Here is a 14,766-nt window from a genome sequence, read left to right as displayed (position 1 = left end):
GATGGTGATTCTTAGAGTGTGCTGGCTGGGGCCAGTTTTGTTATTGTTCGAGTAGTCCGAGCAAGATAAGCAGGTCTGGTGAACAGGGTGCAACATTCTTGAACCATCACTATCTAGCTAGAGATCGTTAGGCTGCCAAATTGGCACTGAACAAATCCAGATTTAAGTCTACTTCATGTACCTTGAAGGAGCTCCACTGGCTACCAGTTAAAGAACAAAGTAAGTTCAACGCCTTGTGTATAGTTCATAACGCGATAAAAACAGGACTGAGTCCACTACAAAGGACATTTTGCCACTGTAGACTTTCGAGGCTCTTACGATCTTAGTCAGCCAACCTTGTTTGTGTGCTAAGCTTTAGCAAAACAAGGGTAGGCGGGTGAACTTTCCAAGTCAAAGCCGCTCAATTATGGAAACTCCCCCAGAGCTAATGGAAATCTGTTGGGCTTCGGGAAGAACCTAAAAACTTGTCTCTTCCCCAAGTAGAGGATGTAATCCACCATGCCTTCTGTTGCAACATTAAGAAAGGTTTATTTTGCATTGTTTGGTGGTTTGAAAGCACCATGATACTTGTCAGGTGAATGTTTGTGCTTTACAAATTGCTAATAGTAATAATAATAGTCACAGCTCTAGGATAGAAAAAAGATTTGCAATCATTATTTGCTTAGGGTACCTATTGTATATTTAGATTTGTTGCGTGTCTTCTAACCATCCAACAACTCAAGACAGTTTTTTATTTGAGCTCTCGCGTTTGCACTATTGAACACTGAGACAGAGCTGTTGTCTGTTATCTCAAGTATATGATGAATAAAGTCACTCCCCACAGCCTAAGAATGAATCCTATTACATTCACCATACCATAGAATATCACCCCTATAACATTCACCATATCATAAAATACCACTCCTGCTACCTAAGCTGGTCAGCACATCTAGGAAGCAGTCCCTGCTGGCTATGTCAAATAAGTCATGAATTCTCATTGTCCATGTAACATGTGAGAAAGTGCCATCTTTCTTGCATGGTATGCCCCCACTTTTTGCTGAATTGCTGATGTACTTTGATAGTGTGCCCTGGGCTCCTGCCATTCAGGTGCAGAGGACCTGTGTTCCTTCCCTAAAACTGTGTTGAAATCAAAACCCAATTGGCATCTATGGCCACCTGTCAGTCTCTGGTAAATGGTACCCTAGGTACCCAGGGCATTGTGACCAGAGAAGACCGCTAAGGGCTGCAGCACTTATTGTTCCACCCTTAGGGCCCAGTACCCTGACACACACACACACGATCATGAGACAGACACATGAGACAGATCCCGGGCACACACACAGCCGCACCCGAACGTTTCACAGGTCTTTAAAAGACCATTTGAATGTTAATTAGGCCTTACAGTTTCACCCCTTCTAAGAGTCCCTGCAACTCCACTCTGCCTACTGATTAAAAGGTTCAGCCCCCCCCCCTAAAAAAAATTCTTAGCCCCCCCCCCCCCCGAAATTTGGCTCTAGTTGCGCCCCTGGGAGGTGGGGTGTTGTACTGTTCGAGGTTTCTCCTTCATATTGGAGCACATGGTGTCCTACCCCGAGGCAGAGGGGACCAGTGTACAGTGATCCCAGACAGCGTCCGGAGCACAGGGGGCTCCAATAAGGGCGGGACCGAACTGAGGTGTGTCTGTGGGAGCATCATTTTACTGAATTGTGGGGTTTTAGATCTTTGGGTAGTGCACACCTAACTGTAAACAGCAGTTGAGCGCTTTATGGCGTTCATTTTATAGTAACCAGAGCATTTACACAGGAGGTGTAGAGATCAGACACTGCTGTGAGACCCCTAGGGCAATTGAAAGGGGGCGAAAGTCAAAGGGAGGGTACTAGCTAATGCATACACGTTTATTTTCTCATTGGCAATTCAAGGCACCTGTCAGTCAAATAATTTGATCAGAATCTCACATCTGATTAAATGAGTGCCATCAGCAGCTGCCAGCTCTCACCTTCCTAAAGCCAGCGGCTCACTTGAGATGCCTGTAGGAACACTTGGAACTAAATACAACGAACACAAAATCAACACGGGGAGGGGGAGGGGGAAGGGCAGTCTCAGCAAAATTCCCACAATGTACAGTGATCACAGGTGTGATGGGATTTGTGTTCTTGCCATATGATGTGCACATGAACTGTTTCTGTAGTAGGGGATCTCTGTGTATAGTCATAATCTAGTGAATAGTCCCGCCCATGTACGCGGACCCCGGAGTAATCAAAAATAATCTCTTAACCTCTTCAATGCTAATGACAAGGGTAACTCGTCATGCACTGCCCATTCATTTCAATGGAAATCTCATTATATGGGACTAATTCCCTTAGCGTCCAAGTGGTTAAGTTGTCAAAAAATGCAGAACTGCACAGACACTTAAGAGAGAATTTAAAGACCGATAATGCAGCCTATATCCACAGGCTACCCTGTCACAGCACAGCCTGTCCAGATTTCTCCACAGAGAAAAACTTTCCTTTTCCAGCAAAACCCTATGGAATGATAGAGAGGAAGGAATGAACAGACAAGCCCCATAGGCTTCTGGAAGGTTCTCTTAAAGGCACAGTATCCTGTTTTGAGCCACATAATGGCAGCCTATGGGGCTTGTCTGTCCATTCCTTCCTCTCTATCATTCCAGAGGGTTTTGCTGGAATAGGAAAGTTTTTCTCTTCGGAGAAATATCGACAGGCTGTGCTGTTGTGGATTTTTGGTGGAATTTCTAGTAGAAGTACTGGACAGTGTAGCCTGTGGATATAGGCTGCATTATCTGTCTTTAAATTCTCGTGTCTGTGCAGTTCTGCATTTTTTGACAACTTAAGAAATTATTTTTGATGGCTCCGGGGTCCGCGCACATGGGCGGGACTATTCACTAGATTATGACTATAACAGAGATACCCCTACTACAGAACTGGAGTTACAGGACAGAAACTACTCCTTCTCTTTCGCACTAGTACATTTATTTTCTCACTTCATTTGCTATTTGCATTTACTGTGTGCAGAGACAACCCTCTCCTGGGAGGCTTGGGCTAAAGTGACAGAGGAAAACAAGCATGTAAAAATGCAATAGGTCTCGCCTTTCATTAAGTTAAAGCCATTTTCTTTGCTATACAATACCATTAGCGAAGCAAATGGCTTTAACTTAATCAAAGGCGACACCTATTGCATTTTCAATGTGTGTGTGTGTGTGGCTCTCTGTGTGTGTGTGTGTGTGTGTGTGTGTGTGTGTGTGTGTGTGTGTGTGTGTGTGTAAGTGTCTGTGTGTGTGGGGGATGGCTGTGTGTGTGTGTGTGTGTCTGTCTTTGTGTGTGGCATTTGCAAGTGATTAAGCTATTGGCATTGTAAATGACAATGCCATTTATTTATCTGTTTTCAAAACAAACACATAAATAAAAATGTCATTTACAATGCTAATAGCTCTAACTTTTGCAATGGCGAGACCGTTTCATTGTAAATGCTTGTTTAAGGATGGTTAACATGTAACATTGAGGTGGTGAGTGCCCAGCCATGTTGACCGCTAAGGGTGGTAGAGGTTGTATCTAATGTGTACTGTTGGCGAAGTGCAAGTATAACCTTATGTAGATGTGCCATTGAGGTGTCAAATGCGTAGCAAACTGGATGGTTTGGAGCCATTTTGTGTGCATGATTATGGCACAAGTTGTGTGTAATGTATACTATTGTAAGGCTAAGAGTGAAAAGTGAAACGTGATCTAAATGTTTGATGTGGCTTTGAGGGGGTAAGCGCTTAGCGAACTACACATATTGGAGGAATGTTCTGCAGTTGATGTTACAATGAGTTGTGTCTATTGAGAACTATTCGTGTGACCAAGTTGTTTTGTTTGCTTTGGCCTTTTTGATGGAGCATTGTCCTCTGGGAGAGAAACACAAAGGAGAGACAATGCAGGGATCTCAGACATGCAGATCACAAAATATTTCTCTAGATCATTCTTATGACTTCAGTGGAAGGCAATAATAAGTGTTGAATAGGTAAATGTGGCATTCCTTTTGGCAGAGGTACACTTAAAGTAAGAAGGACAGTCCAATAGGAGATAAAAGATGGGAGGGCTTGCTAGAACACTCTAATACAAGAGGAAGAAATATGCAGAAACTAATGGAATCAGTGGTCTAGCCCTTGTGGTAGAGGTGAAAACTCTGGAATACACGACTTTCAGCGTAGTTGCTCACTATGCTCGTAGTCCTCCTGGAAGAAGGAGCAGCCATGATATTCAGGTGATTATAGTCCTGTATGAATCTCATTGAATGAAGTCGTGTTCCATTCGAAAGTCTTACTGCTTACATGCCTGGTGTCCCCTACACTCTGATTCCAATGGACTTGAATTAGAGCCAGCACCACCCCAGTACAACCAGCAGGTCTCCATTAACCTGTGACGTCTGCCGTTCCATGTCCAGATTGCCATAACTGGTTTTCTGTGGCTGATTTATAAAGTGGGCTGCTGGTTTCTGGAACTTAAGCTTACATAGTTCTCAGAGGCCTCTTACTGCTTTGCGATTTTACAAAGAAAAGATACCACACTTGGCACGTGTACGATTACCAACAACCCCATGTAAGCTACAGTGTTTTATTGAAAATCATGCCTCCTAGCTGCTACTGGAATTGCTGAAACTGCCTGATTAAGATTAAAGGATGGTGATTTCAATCAGGTCTCATTTATATATATCATATCACTATATCTCATACTGTCAACCTGGATCAGTAATTGTACAGTCATGTCTGTGGATTCTAGATCTCAATTTTGTGATTTCTTGTGATGTAATTGTTGGGTTAATGTAATGCAACGCTGTATCTTGTGGGGTCACTAATATTCTAATTAGTTGCATTGAAATTATCAGACTATTGGCAAGTATGCAAAATCTGGGCAGACTACAGCCTTCCCCTTCTCTCCCAATTGCCCCCTGCCACCCATGGCAAACACTTTTATTCAGCCCTGTCCTACCTCACTGTTTTATCCGAGGCTCTTACTCTTCGGCCAGTCCTGATGTCTCAGTAGCTAGCACACACAAAAAGAAAATATATAAATAAAATGCACAAATCATTGGGGTTCGGTCTTTGACTGTCCACTGTCTTTTCACAGATGAGTGCCTGCTGAATGGCGGTGGCTGCAGCCACAACTGTTCAGCTGTTCCTGGGGAAGGGATGGTCTGTTCTTGCCCACTTGGCATGGAGCTGGGTGTTGACAACAAGACATGCCAAATCCAGAGCTACTGCGCCAAGCACCTGAAGTGCAGTCAGCGGTGTGAGCAAGAGAAGTACAGCGTCAAGTGCTCCTGCTATCCAGACTGGGTTTTGGAAGCTGATGGCGAGAGCTGTAGAAGCCTGGGTAAGAAGGTGGTGTTGGGCAGACAACTGGTTAAAGCTTGTCTTTTGTTCAGAACAATTAAAAAATGTGTTCTTTTTATACATTAGGCAGTATTACTGTCAATGCAGATTTACTTATTACTTTCTGCTCCTCTGCAAACCCCATTTCCAGACATCTTTGTTCATATCTAGGATGCTGCAAAATGTTGGGTCATAAACATGGCTCTACAGGTCAGACATAGAAAAGCAAGCAGACATGCTTACTAAAACTTAATGGTCCCCATATTTGGCAAGAACAAATGAAATATGAGGGTAGAGATATATGTTAACTTCAGCCGTCTTTTTAGAAAGTGAAATATAGAGATTGATTTGCCTAAACTTCTAATAGTCATTATTATGTTTATGTGAGCAAGCTCACTTCCACTCACTTATTTTTTAGTTCCATCTCCAACATATACTTTGAACCTTTATGAATTTTAAACTGATGTAAAACACTCCATATATAATGAAAGTTCATCTAAAATTATGGAAATCATTCATAGATTCAGTTTTTTACTGCTGTAAGTCATACTTGTCAATAGACTAGGTACACAGATATATTCATAAACGAGGCATTGGTATAATAAAATGAGTTTCTCTTAATTCCTTGAATATTCTGTTTGATTTTTTTTTCTCTAAGTAAGCTATGGCGCAGAAAGCTCAACATCTTTCTGAAGAATTATTTATGAATGTCTGTAGATTTATCCTGCATCAGAATGACAACATGTAACCATAGTCTGCTTACTTAAACCGGTGATATTATGATTCACCTTGACTGTTTAGTTTGTGTGGCTTGCTGAATCAGTGCGGTCTGTTCCAAGAAGTTACAGATCTTCCCACCAGGGGTGGTCGATGAAAAAGGATGTGGAAATGGTTGTAAGCATATGATATGGTGGCTTCTAATTTTACACCAGTATCCATATTGTTAATTATTCCCACAAACTGCCTGCATAAGAGGCAGGAGTTTCTCTCAGGTCTTTGTTTAGTAACACTGAATAGTTTTCTTTCACTCCCTCAAGATTGTTACAGCCTTTCCATTCCAAATTTGACTTTCCGTAAGTTTTACCACTTCCTGTTCAGTACTTATGATTATTTTGTGACACATATTAAAGAGCGTGTAAGCTGCCTGACTGCATTCTGCTCCTTCCATATCTTTGAAAGCAGTTTGTGATGTATCAAATCTACTTTTCTAGCCTGTTCGCTCCATGGCTAATAGTCTAGCCAATCACTCATGCTGCTGCATTGTGTTGATTGTAATTCTGTTGTTGACTGGTCTAGTCTCACTTTCACGGGGTCCACTTACTTTACTGTGCGTCCGTTCCACTGATTCCGATGTTTCCCTTACCTTTCCACCTTTGGGTAGAGATTAATATGCCTTGGTATGCTAAAAAGGATACAAGGACGCCAGGGTGTTGTGTATCTTCTCGTCATGATTTGCACAGACATATGCCATGGTGACACAACTGACAGAAAATCCAGAATGTTGTTGTACAAATACATTGCCTAACATTTTAAAATGCCTTTAAAATAGAATGTTGCAAAGCTTTGGGGATTTGTCAAATTAATCTAGTTGGTTTTTTGTTTGTTCTGCTATTTAAAATGATTAGGGGGAGGGGCAAGATTTTAATGTATAAGCCACTTACTTCTGATGAATAATTCTAAACATATATTTCTTAGCTTGATAATATTCCTCAGGGGACAGACAGGATCCAGAAACTTTTCATAACAAGGCTCCCGTGTGCATCTGCGTTGCGTGTTGTGGCTTATAGTAGACTTTGTGCTATCCCAGAAGTGACAGAGGGGCGCCACATATAAGCGCCACCACTGTTGGCCGCCTCCAGTTCCTTTCTTTCATCTAATTGGAATGTGGTTCTGGAGCTCCGCTCCCACTTTTGTCAGTCTTTGACTCCCAAAATGAAATTCAATGTGCAAAGGACCAGAGCCTTATCCTAAAACAGGTTTCCAACCATGCTGTGAGTGCAGAAAACAAATGAGGCTTCATTGTCTTTTTCGCTCCGACCTCGGCCAGAGCTTGCTGCCGCTAAGAGAAGATGATGGTGGGGATGTAGATGATTTACCCTCTGTCCTCCCATTGTGATGATGAGTCTTTACATGGACTTAGAGGAGGCCAGTGGGTTTAATACTTACCATGATACAGGGTTGAAGTCCCCTCTTGGGCTACTAGTGGAAGAGAGTTCTTCCTTTACTGTGGTAATTCGGTGAGCAGCAGGTCCTGAACCTACGCCTGCCTTCAGTTGAAGTCAAAACAAATGCACATACACATATTTTACAACCTAGGTCAACCTCATTTGAACCCTTGCGTCCATTTAACAACCCTATCTGACACCCTAATGGGCACTTGGTACAAACCTTGGTCTTGCCTGCCGGTGAATAGGCAGGTGGCCAGCTACCATAGCCTTGTTCCTGGCTACTCCGATTTCCTTACACAGCATCCTATTTCAGAGATGCTGGTAGATCAGGCCTCCATTTTCAAAATGAACCACAATAGCTTCCCTATGAGCCCCAGGACAGGAATTAAAAAATGATTAAGGTATTAAGAAAATGAATGTTCTCTTCGACTAGCTTAACTTTGAGGTCAGTCACTGCTGTTTGTTTTTTGGAGCTGGTATACTCCTGCCCTCTGTCTGGGAGATAGCCAGTAATTTTGCCAGCGGTACCTCAACTATGCCCTCCATGGCTGAGACCATTCAAGATGGTAAAGGTTCTGCCAAATACTGTTTTGTACTGGTGGTAATACTACGAATTGTCTTGAGCTAGGGAGTGGCACTAGTGTGGTGCTCTGTCTCCATGCGTGGATATGATCCACACATTCCTCAGGAGTTTGTAGAGGCCTGCCTTAAGGATATGCCTTTCAATAGCTCCTACCTATGCAGCAATAAAGCTGATCTGTCTTAGAACTCTTTAAAGAGAGAAGAGGCATGGCATGCTCTCTGGGATTTTCCAACCACTGCCATACAGTTTCCTCACCTGTTAAGGAAATTCCAAGACTACTCAAGTGGATTGGTATACAGGCAATGCCAGTCTCCCAACCATTTCAGCAGTCACTCCAGTTCTATTGAGTATTTTGATCTGGCAGCCAACTCGCAGGTAACCATGGGCTTCAGTCCTCCCAAACCCCCTCCCACGTCTCTAAGCCACTTTTGCTTGCCACTAGTGGCGCACACCCACCACCCTGTGGCAGGATGGATCCAGCAGTTTTTCTCAGAGTGGTAATCTATCACATCAGACCGATGGGTCCTCCAAATCATTCAGTATGGCTATGCCCTACCTTTTCTTTTTCCCTCACTACACCTTCCTTCCACACCAGAGAAGCTCTTGGAGAAGTACTGATCCATTATAATGCAGGAGTGCAAGCCTTACTCTCAAAGAAGCCATCTCAAGGGTTGTGGATTTGGAAATTAAAACGGGTTGTTACTCTTGCTATTTTCTTATGCTGAAGGAGGATGAAATTAAAAATGGGCATGTTGGATCCGTTTCTGTCTGCACTGGAACCCGGTTAGTAGTGGCCTAGGACCGTAGGGCATGTGTTTTCATATACCCATTTTGCAGTCCCACAGACTTAAACTGCAGTTCCAATGTGAATGGGGTGCTTTCTAGATCTTTCACTACTGTTGAAAACTTACAATGTCCACTTGTGTGTTGGAGTACTCGCGAAGAGACTTGCTTGAAGGTGCATTCGGTCTGGAACGGAAAATGTGACTCCTGTATTCCTTCCCCCCTCTGCCTCGAGTTCTAAAGATCAGGAGCAACCAAGCCCAATTGATCCTATTGGATCCCGACTTGGCCAGGAGAGTGTTGTACCTCGAACCTCTGTGCATGAGCATCAGGTTACCACTCCAGGCAGATATTCTGTTGAAGCAGCAAGACAGGGTTATGAACTGGCGCAATCTCCACCTCCTTGTGTGGAGAATTAGAGGTTGCAATTGACTGCATTCGATCTACCACCTGAGTTTTCGGTTGTCATCCTCGCTACCAGGAGTCCATCTGCGAAGTCCATTTACACCAATTGCTGGCCTGGCGTGGTGTCCACAGACTGACAGTTTACAAGGCAAACTGTCAGATGCCTAGCTCATTTAAACATTACATGTATTTGTCCGTCCTTTCGGCCTGCTTAAGTTTGCCAGACCAACCATGCTGAAATGCCACCTGTTGAAATGTGCTTTATTAAGAGTTTAACATGCATTTTTCCCTTCCAAACTGTTCGTGATGCCACAATGAGACCGTAATCTGTCTTCTCATATGCACTCTTTGTTGAAATTTCTCATATGTACTCTCTTCGAGCCAATGCACAGCTGCATGTGGCCTTAGAGTGTCTTCCTCACTGTAATCATGTCAGCTTGTCACGCGAGTAAACTCCTGGCTCTATTGGTACAAACAAACTACACCACCTTTTTCAGCCAAACTGGTGCTGAGGACTCAGGTGGCCTTTGTACCAAAAGTCAGGACTCTTTTCCACTTTCTGCAATTCATCATCCTCTCAGTGTATTTTGCCCTGCATCACCTCTCGAAAGAGGAGGATAGGCTGCATTGGTTGACCCTAAGAGAGCTTTAAGCTTCTTCATTGATTGTACCAAAGATCATCAGGTGCACAATCAGGTTTTTTGTACATTTCTCGAAGGCGAAAAAAGGAAAAACCTGAGGAAAGTCAGAAGCAGGTTTGCCATGGTTGCAAAACCATCATGGATCTTCTAGATAACTTCCCTCACAAACTATATGGGGCTTTTGCTCATGCTCGTCTCCACCTGGACTACAGCAGCTGGCTTCATCTGGTATTGTGCTAAAAGAAAATCCTCAAACTCCAAGTTCTTCTCCGAGGAATCTTTATTAATGGTCATAAGCACTGAATTTTAACAGCCAGCCCACCTTGTAAAGGCAGAGCCCACATGCTACATATAATTGTTTTCGATAGGTTAGCAGCTTTCTGTTTTGTCTGTTCTGCTGTTCCTGAATCTCTATCGATAGACCTCCAAAGGAACTAATGATCCACTGTAGGTTTGTACTTTGTACCTTCATCAAACAGTTATGAAAGGTCTCGTTGATGGGAAGGCATGGATTTCTTTGCCGTTCCCCTGACAACATTTCCTCCATCAATTAAACTTTGGGAAACCTTGTTTATCAAGCCTTCCCCATACTTATCCTCCTTGTCTTTTGGGTTGTTGATTTAACTTGGTGATCGACACTGACTGTAATGGCATTTGGACTATTCAGGTGACCGTGTGCACTTGTCTTACTTTTCCTTTTGTCACTTTTTTCACTTTATCATTTATTCACGTTGTGCAGTAGCCTTAGCATTGTAGCCCTGGTCCTGATGAAAGCAAGGACGCAATAGTCCATGTTTGCTGAAACATGTCGACCTACCCTACCTCAGGCAGTCTACATAACCAGACTACTTAAGGTCACATATATTTTTAACCTTGATATTGAGAGCATACATAGAATAAATATCGTTCTGTGCTCTTCTTAACCAATTTTAACACACTCTTTTGTCTTGGTTTCTTCTTTTTTCACTCACATTTATTTGCACTGCACACCCCAGTCCCATGTCTTTTCCCACTCATTAATATCGAGTGGTAGACCACACTGTAGTCAAACACCACCAAAGGGACCTCCTTACCACCGGGTCATCCTTTGATCGTGGCTCTGATTTTCTCAGATGGGTGGTCCGGATAAAATCCCAAATGATGAAGGGCGGATCCGTATGGTGACTGATGGGTATTTTCCTCATCCCTTGAGAGCCTTTTGTGCCGAATCAATTTTGATCTATGGGTGATTAGGATATTGTGGTGGATTGGGCAACTAGCGTACACCTCTGGGCGGTGTTTGGTTTGAGACCCTCTGGTACCTTTTGTTGTGTTTAGGTTCTTTGGGGACTGTATCCAGAGCCAGGTCTATAAATTTCCCCGAGGTCCTACCCCACCGTAGTGTTTTCTGTGATTTAACTTGGTGCCTTGTCTCCCTTCACCATCACCCTTATTTGATGTTTCATGAGTATATCTGTTTGGGCTAAGCTGGCACTGTACAGATTCTTCATAACATAACGGACCAAAGCATACCAACGACCAGGATGCTAGTCTGATGCATATATTTCTCCGACACTGAAGTGAGATCTCCTAGAGACAGGTTGCCTTTCATGGTTTTAATTTAGTTTTTTAAAACATACTTTAGTGAATGTTATTAAAAATATAGCCAGAGTGGGCTTCTCCTCCGTTTAGAGGCAAATTAATTAGTTGAGAGGCCAGTTCAAGCCACATGTTTAGATACTGAATGAAAATTACTTCTTGGGCATTGGTATGTGAAATTAGTCCCTCCTGTAGTTAAGGCACCAGTTTATGGTATGATCGTTGTTTACTTTTGCTATTTATTTGACTCACACATTTCAAAATGCTATCAAGACTGCCAAGTAGTTGTTGAAGGTACAACGAGAGCCTGTAGGTTTTGATGAAAGGATCAGGCCCTTTTTGAAGCACTACTGGTCATTAGTTAACTTATGTGCCTCTTCTGTTTGAGTTTAGGGCTGCATAGAGTATTTTGTATGGCAAAGATATAAGACACACTCATATTTCTACTTGAATTAGATTATCTCTCTATTATTGTGCTGGCACATGCATACTCGTGCCTCAGTATATTATACTGCTCCTTTTGGTGAAGGCTCTCTGTATCAGGTTGGCAGAAGTTAACTCGAAACTACTAATTTCCGAATCCATTGTGGCTTTTCATACTTTGACCAAAATGCCCATCCTTATAATGTAATGAGTAGATGTAAAACTGGTTTCATTTTTATTACACAAATTTGGAAATCACCTTGTACGGATTAAGTGGGCAGGTTTGTGTGCGCCCAGCACTCCCCTGGCTCTACTGCCCTGGTCTGGACTGGTTAAAAAACTAAAACCAAGATTGGTCCAAATACTATTAAACACAGGATCAATGGCTAGAGGAAGAATGTTTGTAGGTTGGTATTAATGTCCACTTAGTAGCGCATGGTGTTTCCAGTGCTGAAGATGAGATCTGCAGCATGCTTTTAATTTCTGGTGGCCACTTATGGAGCTTCCGGAGAAGTTTTAGTAGGGGGTTCTGGAGACCTTACCCCCGGGTATTGTGCTTATTTCTGAAGACCATGTCTGGAGAAGGATAAAGAAGTCGGGACACGGAACTGAGCTAAAAAACACAAATGCATGCTTTGAACCGTAAAGGCTACAAAGAGGTTAAAGATCCAAGTATATGTAAACTGAGTAGGATGGAGATGAAAGAAATTGAAGGATAGTATAAGCAAAGTATATAGGAGATGATGTGAAAGGAGGTCTGTGGCAAATGGGCCACAGTTAATAATATCTCTCAAAGTGACAGGATAGTGCTACCTCCCTAGCAGTTGCTAGGCAACACACCTGAGGGTAAAGATGGAGACCATGTTGGTTGTGGGTGAAAATTGTGTATGATGGCCAATCCTATCAGCCCGTAACCAGTAGCTGGTGCAATGTTTCTGTAAGTTCACAAACATCTTCCCAGGACAGTGGTTCGTATATATTGCCTGTGCTTGTAGAGTGTTTTTTGTTTTTGGAGGTATGATCATTGATGCAAGGGTGTTACGATCCAGGCAAGCTTTTTACTAATGTGGAGGAGAACAGTCAGTTTAAGCTAACTGCTTTTTATTTGTTTTAACTTGTAAAACAGTATACACTCTCAGAATATACAAGGAAAACAGCCTTTGCGGGTGCCCACCATCTGCTAAAGCTTACAGCTTTGAACAGTGTTTTGCATTAGAAGTGTACTGTCTAGCATGGCCTACTTGGTTTAAAATAAAACTGTGCAATTGAGTCTAGGTATCTCCTATTCCATTGGGTATAGAGCTATTCCATATCTGATTGAGAATTGACTTATACATTGTTTATGACCATGCTTCCACAGGATTGGGCCGTTGATCCAACACAACTTTTTGACAAATTACATTTACAAATATCCCTAACAGTTACTGTTTGGTATCATTATTAGATACTGATGGAAACCTTTTGCAAAACATCTACTATCCTTTTTTAGCAGAATGGGCAGAAGGAGTGAACTAACATTCAGTCAAAGTATTTATATCTAAATGCTCAACTGTCTTTAATTGTGATGCTTTAACAACTTTAGCACAAAGGGCTTGTGCATCAAAGACAAAAAAGCAGTTTGTATGTTGCATCAACTATTCAGCTGCATTCGATAAAGTAGATAGACGACTTTGATCTAAACTAGCTTTGTGGGACATTGAATCAAGGCCTAGTGCACGGAATAGTTGAACTACACAGTGAAACATGTTTACAGATAAAGCTATCTAATAGGAGGGTCTGACTCCCACGATAAGAATGACTATTGGTTTGAAACAAAGATATGTTTTAATCCATTCACCTGTCTCTTTATCTAGCATACATATCAGATGAATTAAAACAAAATCACAGAGATGTTCAAAACCTGGCCGACAATGCTGACAATTTAGTTATTCTTTTCACCAGTGGAACCGCCTGCAGCTACAACTGAATTGATTGCATGCTTGCCACTCGGAAAATAAACTTCAGATCAATCATAAGAAAAAGATCATAATACATTTTTGATGTACTTGCCCAAAGTTGTATATAATATTTAATTATGAATGTAGAACTGGACCTTTACTATTAGAAAGTTTGAGAGAGCCTCATTTGGCCTGTGAAGAATTCTATGTATGATTGGGCCTTGACTTATTGTTTTAGATTTAGTCAATACCCGTAGAGACTTTGGCTTGACCAGGCCCTTGTATGACTGGGCTTTTAGTTGTATGTTGTTTCTCCAGGCCCTTGAATTGCTGGCATTGGTTTCTACATGGTTTGGCACAAGCCAAACTATGATAGGGTCCTACACAGTTTGATACCAAACCATTAACAATTCAGTATGGTCATCTGCATGGCTAAGAATCGCACATGTTTGAGTGGGCCTTGGCTTCCCCATTGTTTAGGGCTATTTACCATACTATTGAGCCCTGGTTTCTGAATATTCAGGACCACCGCATTACAGTTGGGTTTTAGATTCCACTCATTTCATGATCCATGTGTTTGATTAAATTGTGGTTTCTACACAGTTTAGATTCTGACCCTCTTCAAAGTGTACTGGCCTGCTCATGGTTTAGGACAAGCCTAATTAAGATTGTGACTTGATTTTTATACATTTTAGCACATTGCCCCATATGATTTGGTCTTGGCTACTATGGAGTTTCGAAGAAGCTTTGTCCGATTATTCTAAATAAACAGTTACTACGACTGTCCCCATATTTCTTTTAGGCTGAGCTTCGGTGCGTTCTGCATTAGGTCCCTTTACAGTTAAGTGTATGATACAGTGTGGTATGGACTGCAACTACACTACTTGAGCCTGACATCCTGCAC

At 42.2% G+C, this 14,766-nt stretch overlaps 1 protein-coding gene across 2 annotated transcripts in view; it reads left to right on the top strand.

Annotated features, from left to right (window-relative positions):
• Nucleotides 1–14,766, top strand: part of LRP1 (LDL receptor related protein 1) — a 1,437,817-nt gene that overhangs the window by 397,358 nt on the left and 1,025,693 nt on the right. For both annotated transcript variants that reach the window (XM_086966724.1, XM_086966716.1), the window contains exon 23: nt 5,100–5,345. In XM_086966724.1, coding sequence (XP_086822850.1) covers nt 5,100–5,345 — 246 coding nt within the window. The remainder of the gene's footprint in view (nt 1–5,099; nt 5,346–14,766) is intronic.

The sequence above is a fragment of the Lissotriton vulgaris genome, chromosome 1_1 (assembly GCF_964263255.1).
Source record: "Lissotriton vulgaris chromosome 1_1, aLisVul1.2, whole genome shotgun sequence".
NCBI classification, from domain to species: Eukaryota; Metazoa; Chordata; class Amphibia; order Caudata; family Salamandridae; genus Lissotriton; species Lissotriton vulgaris.
The sequence above is the reverse complement of the archived record's forward strand: the minus strand, read 5'-3'. Positions and strand labels throughout refer to the sequence as shown.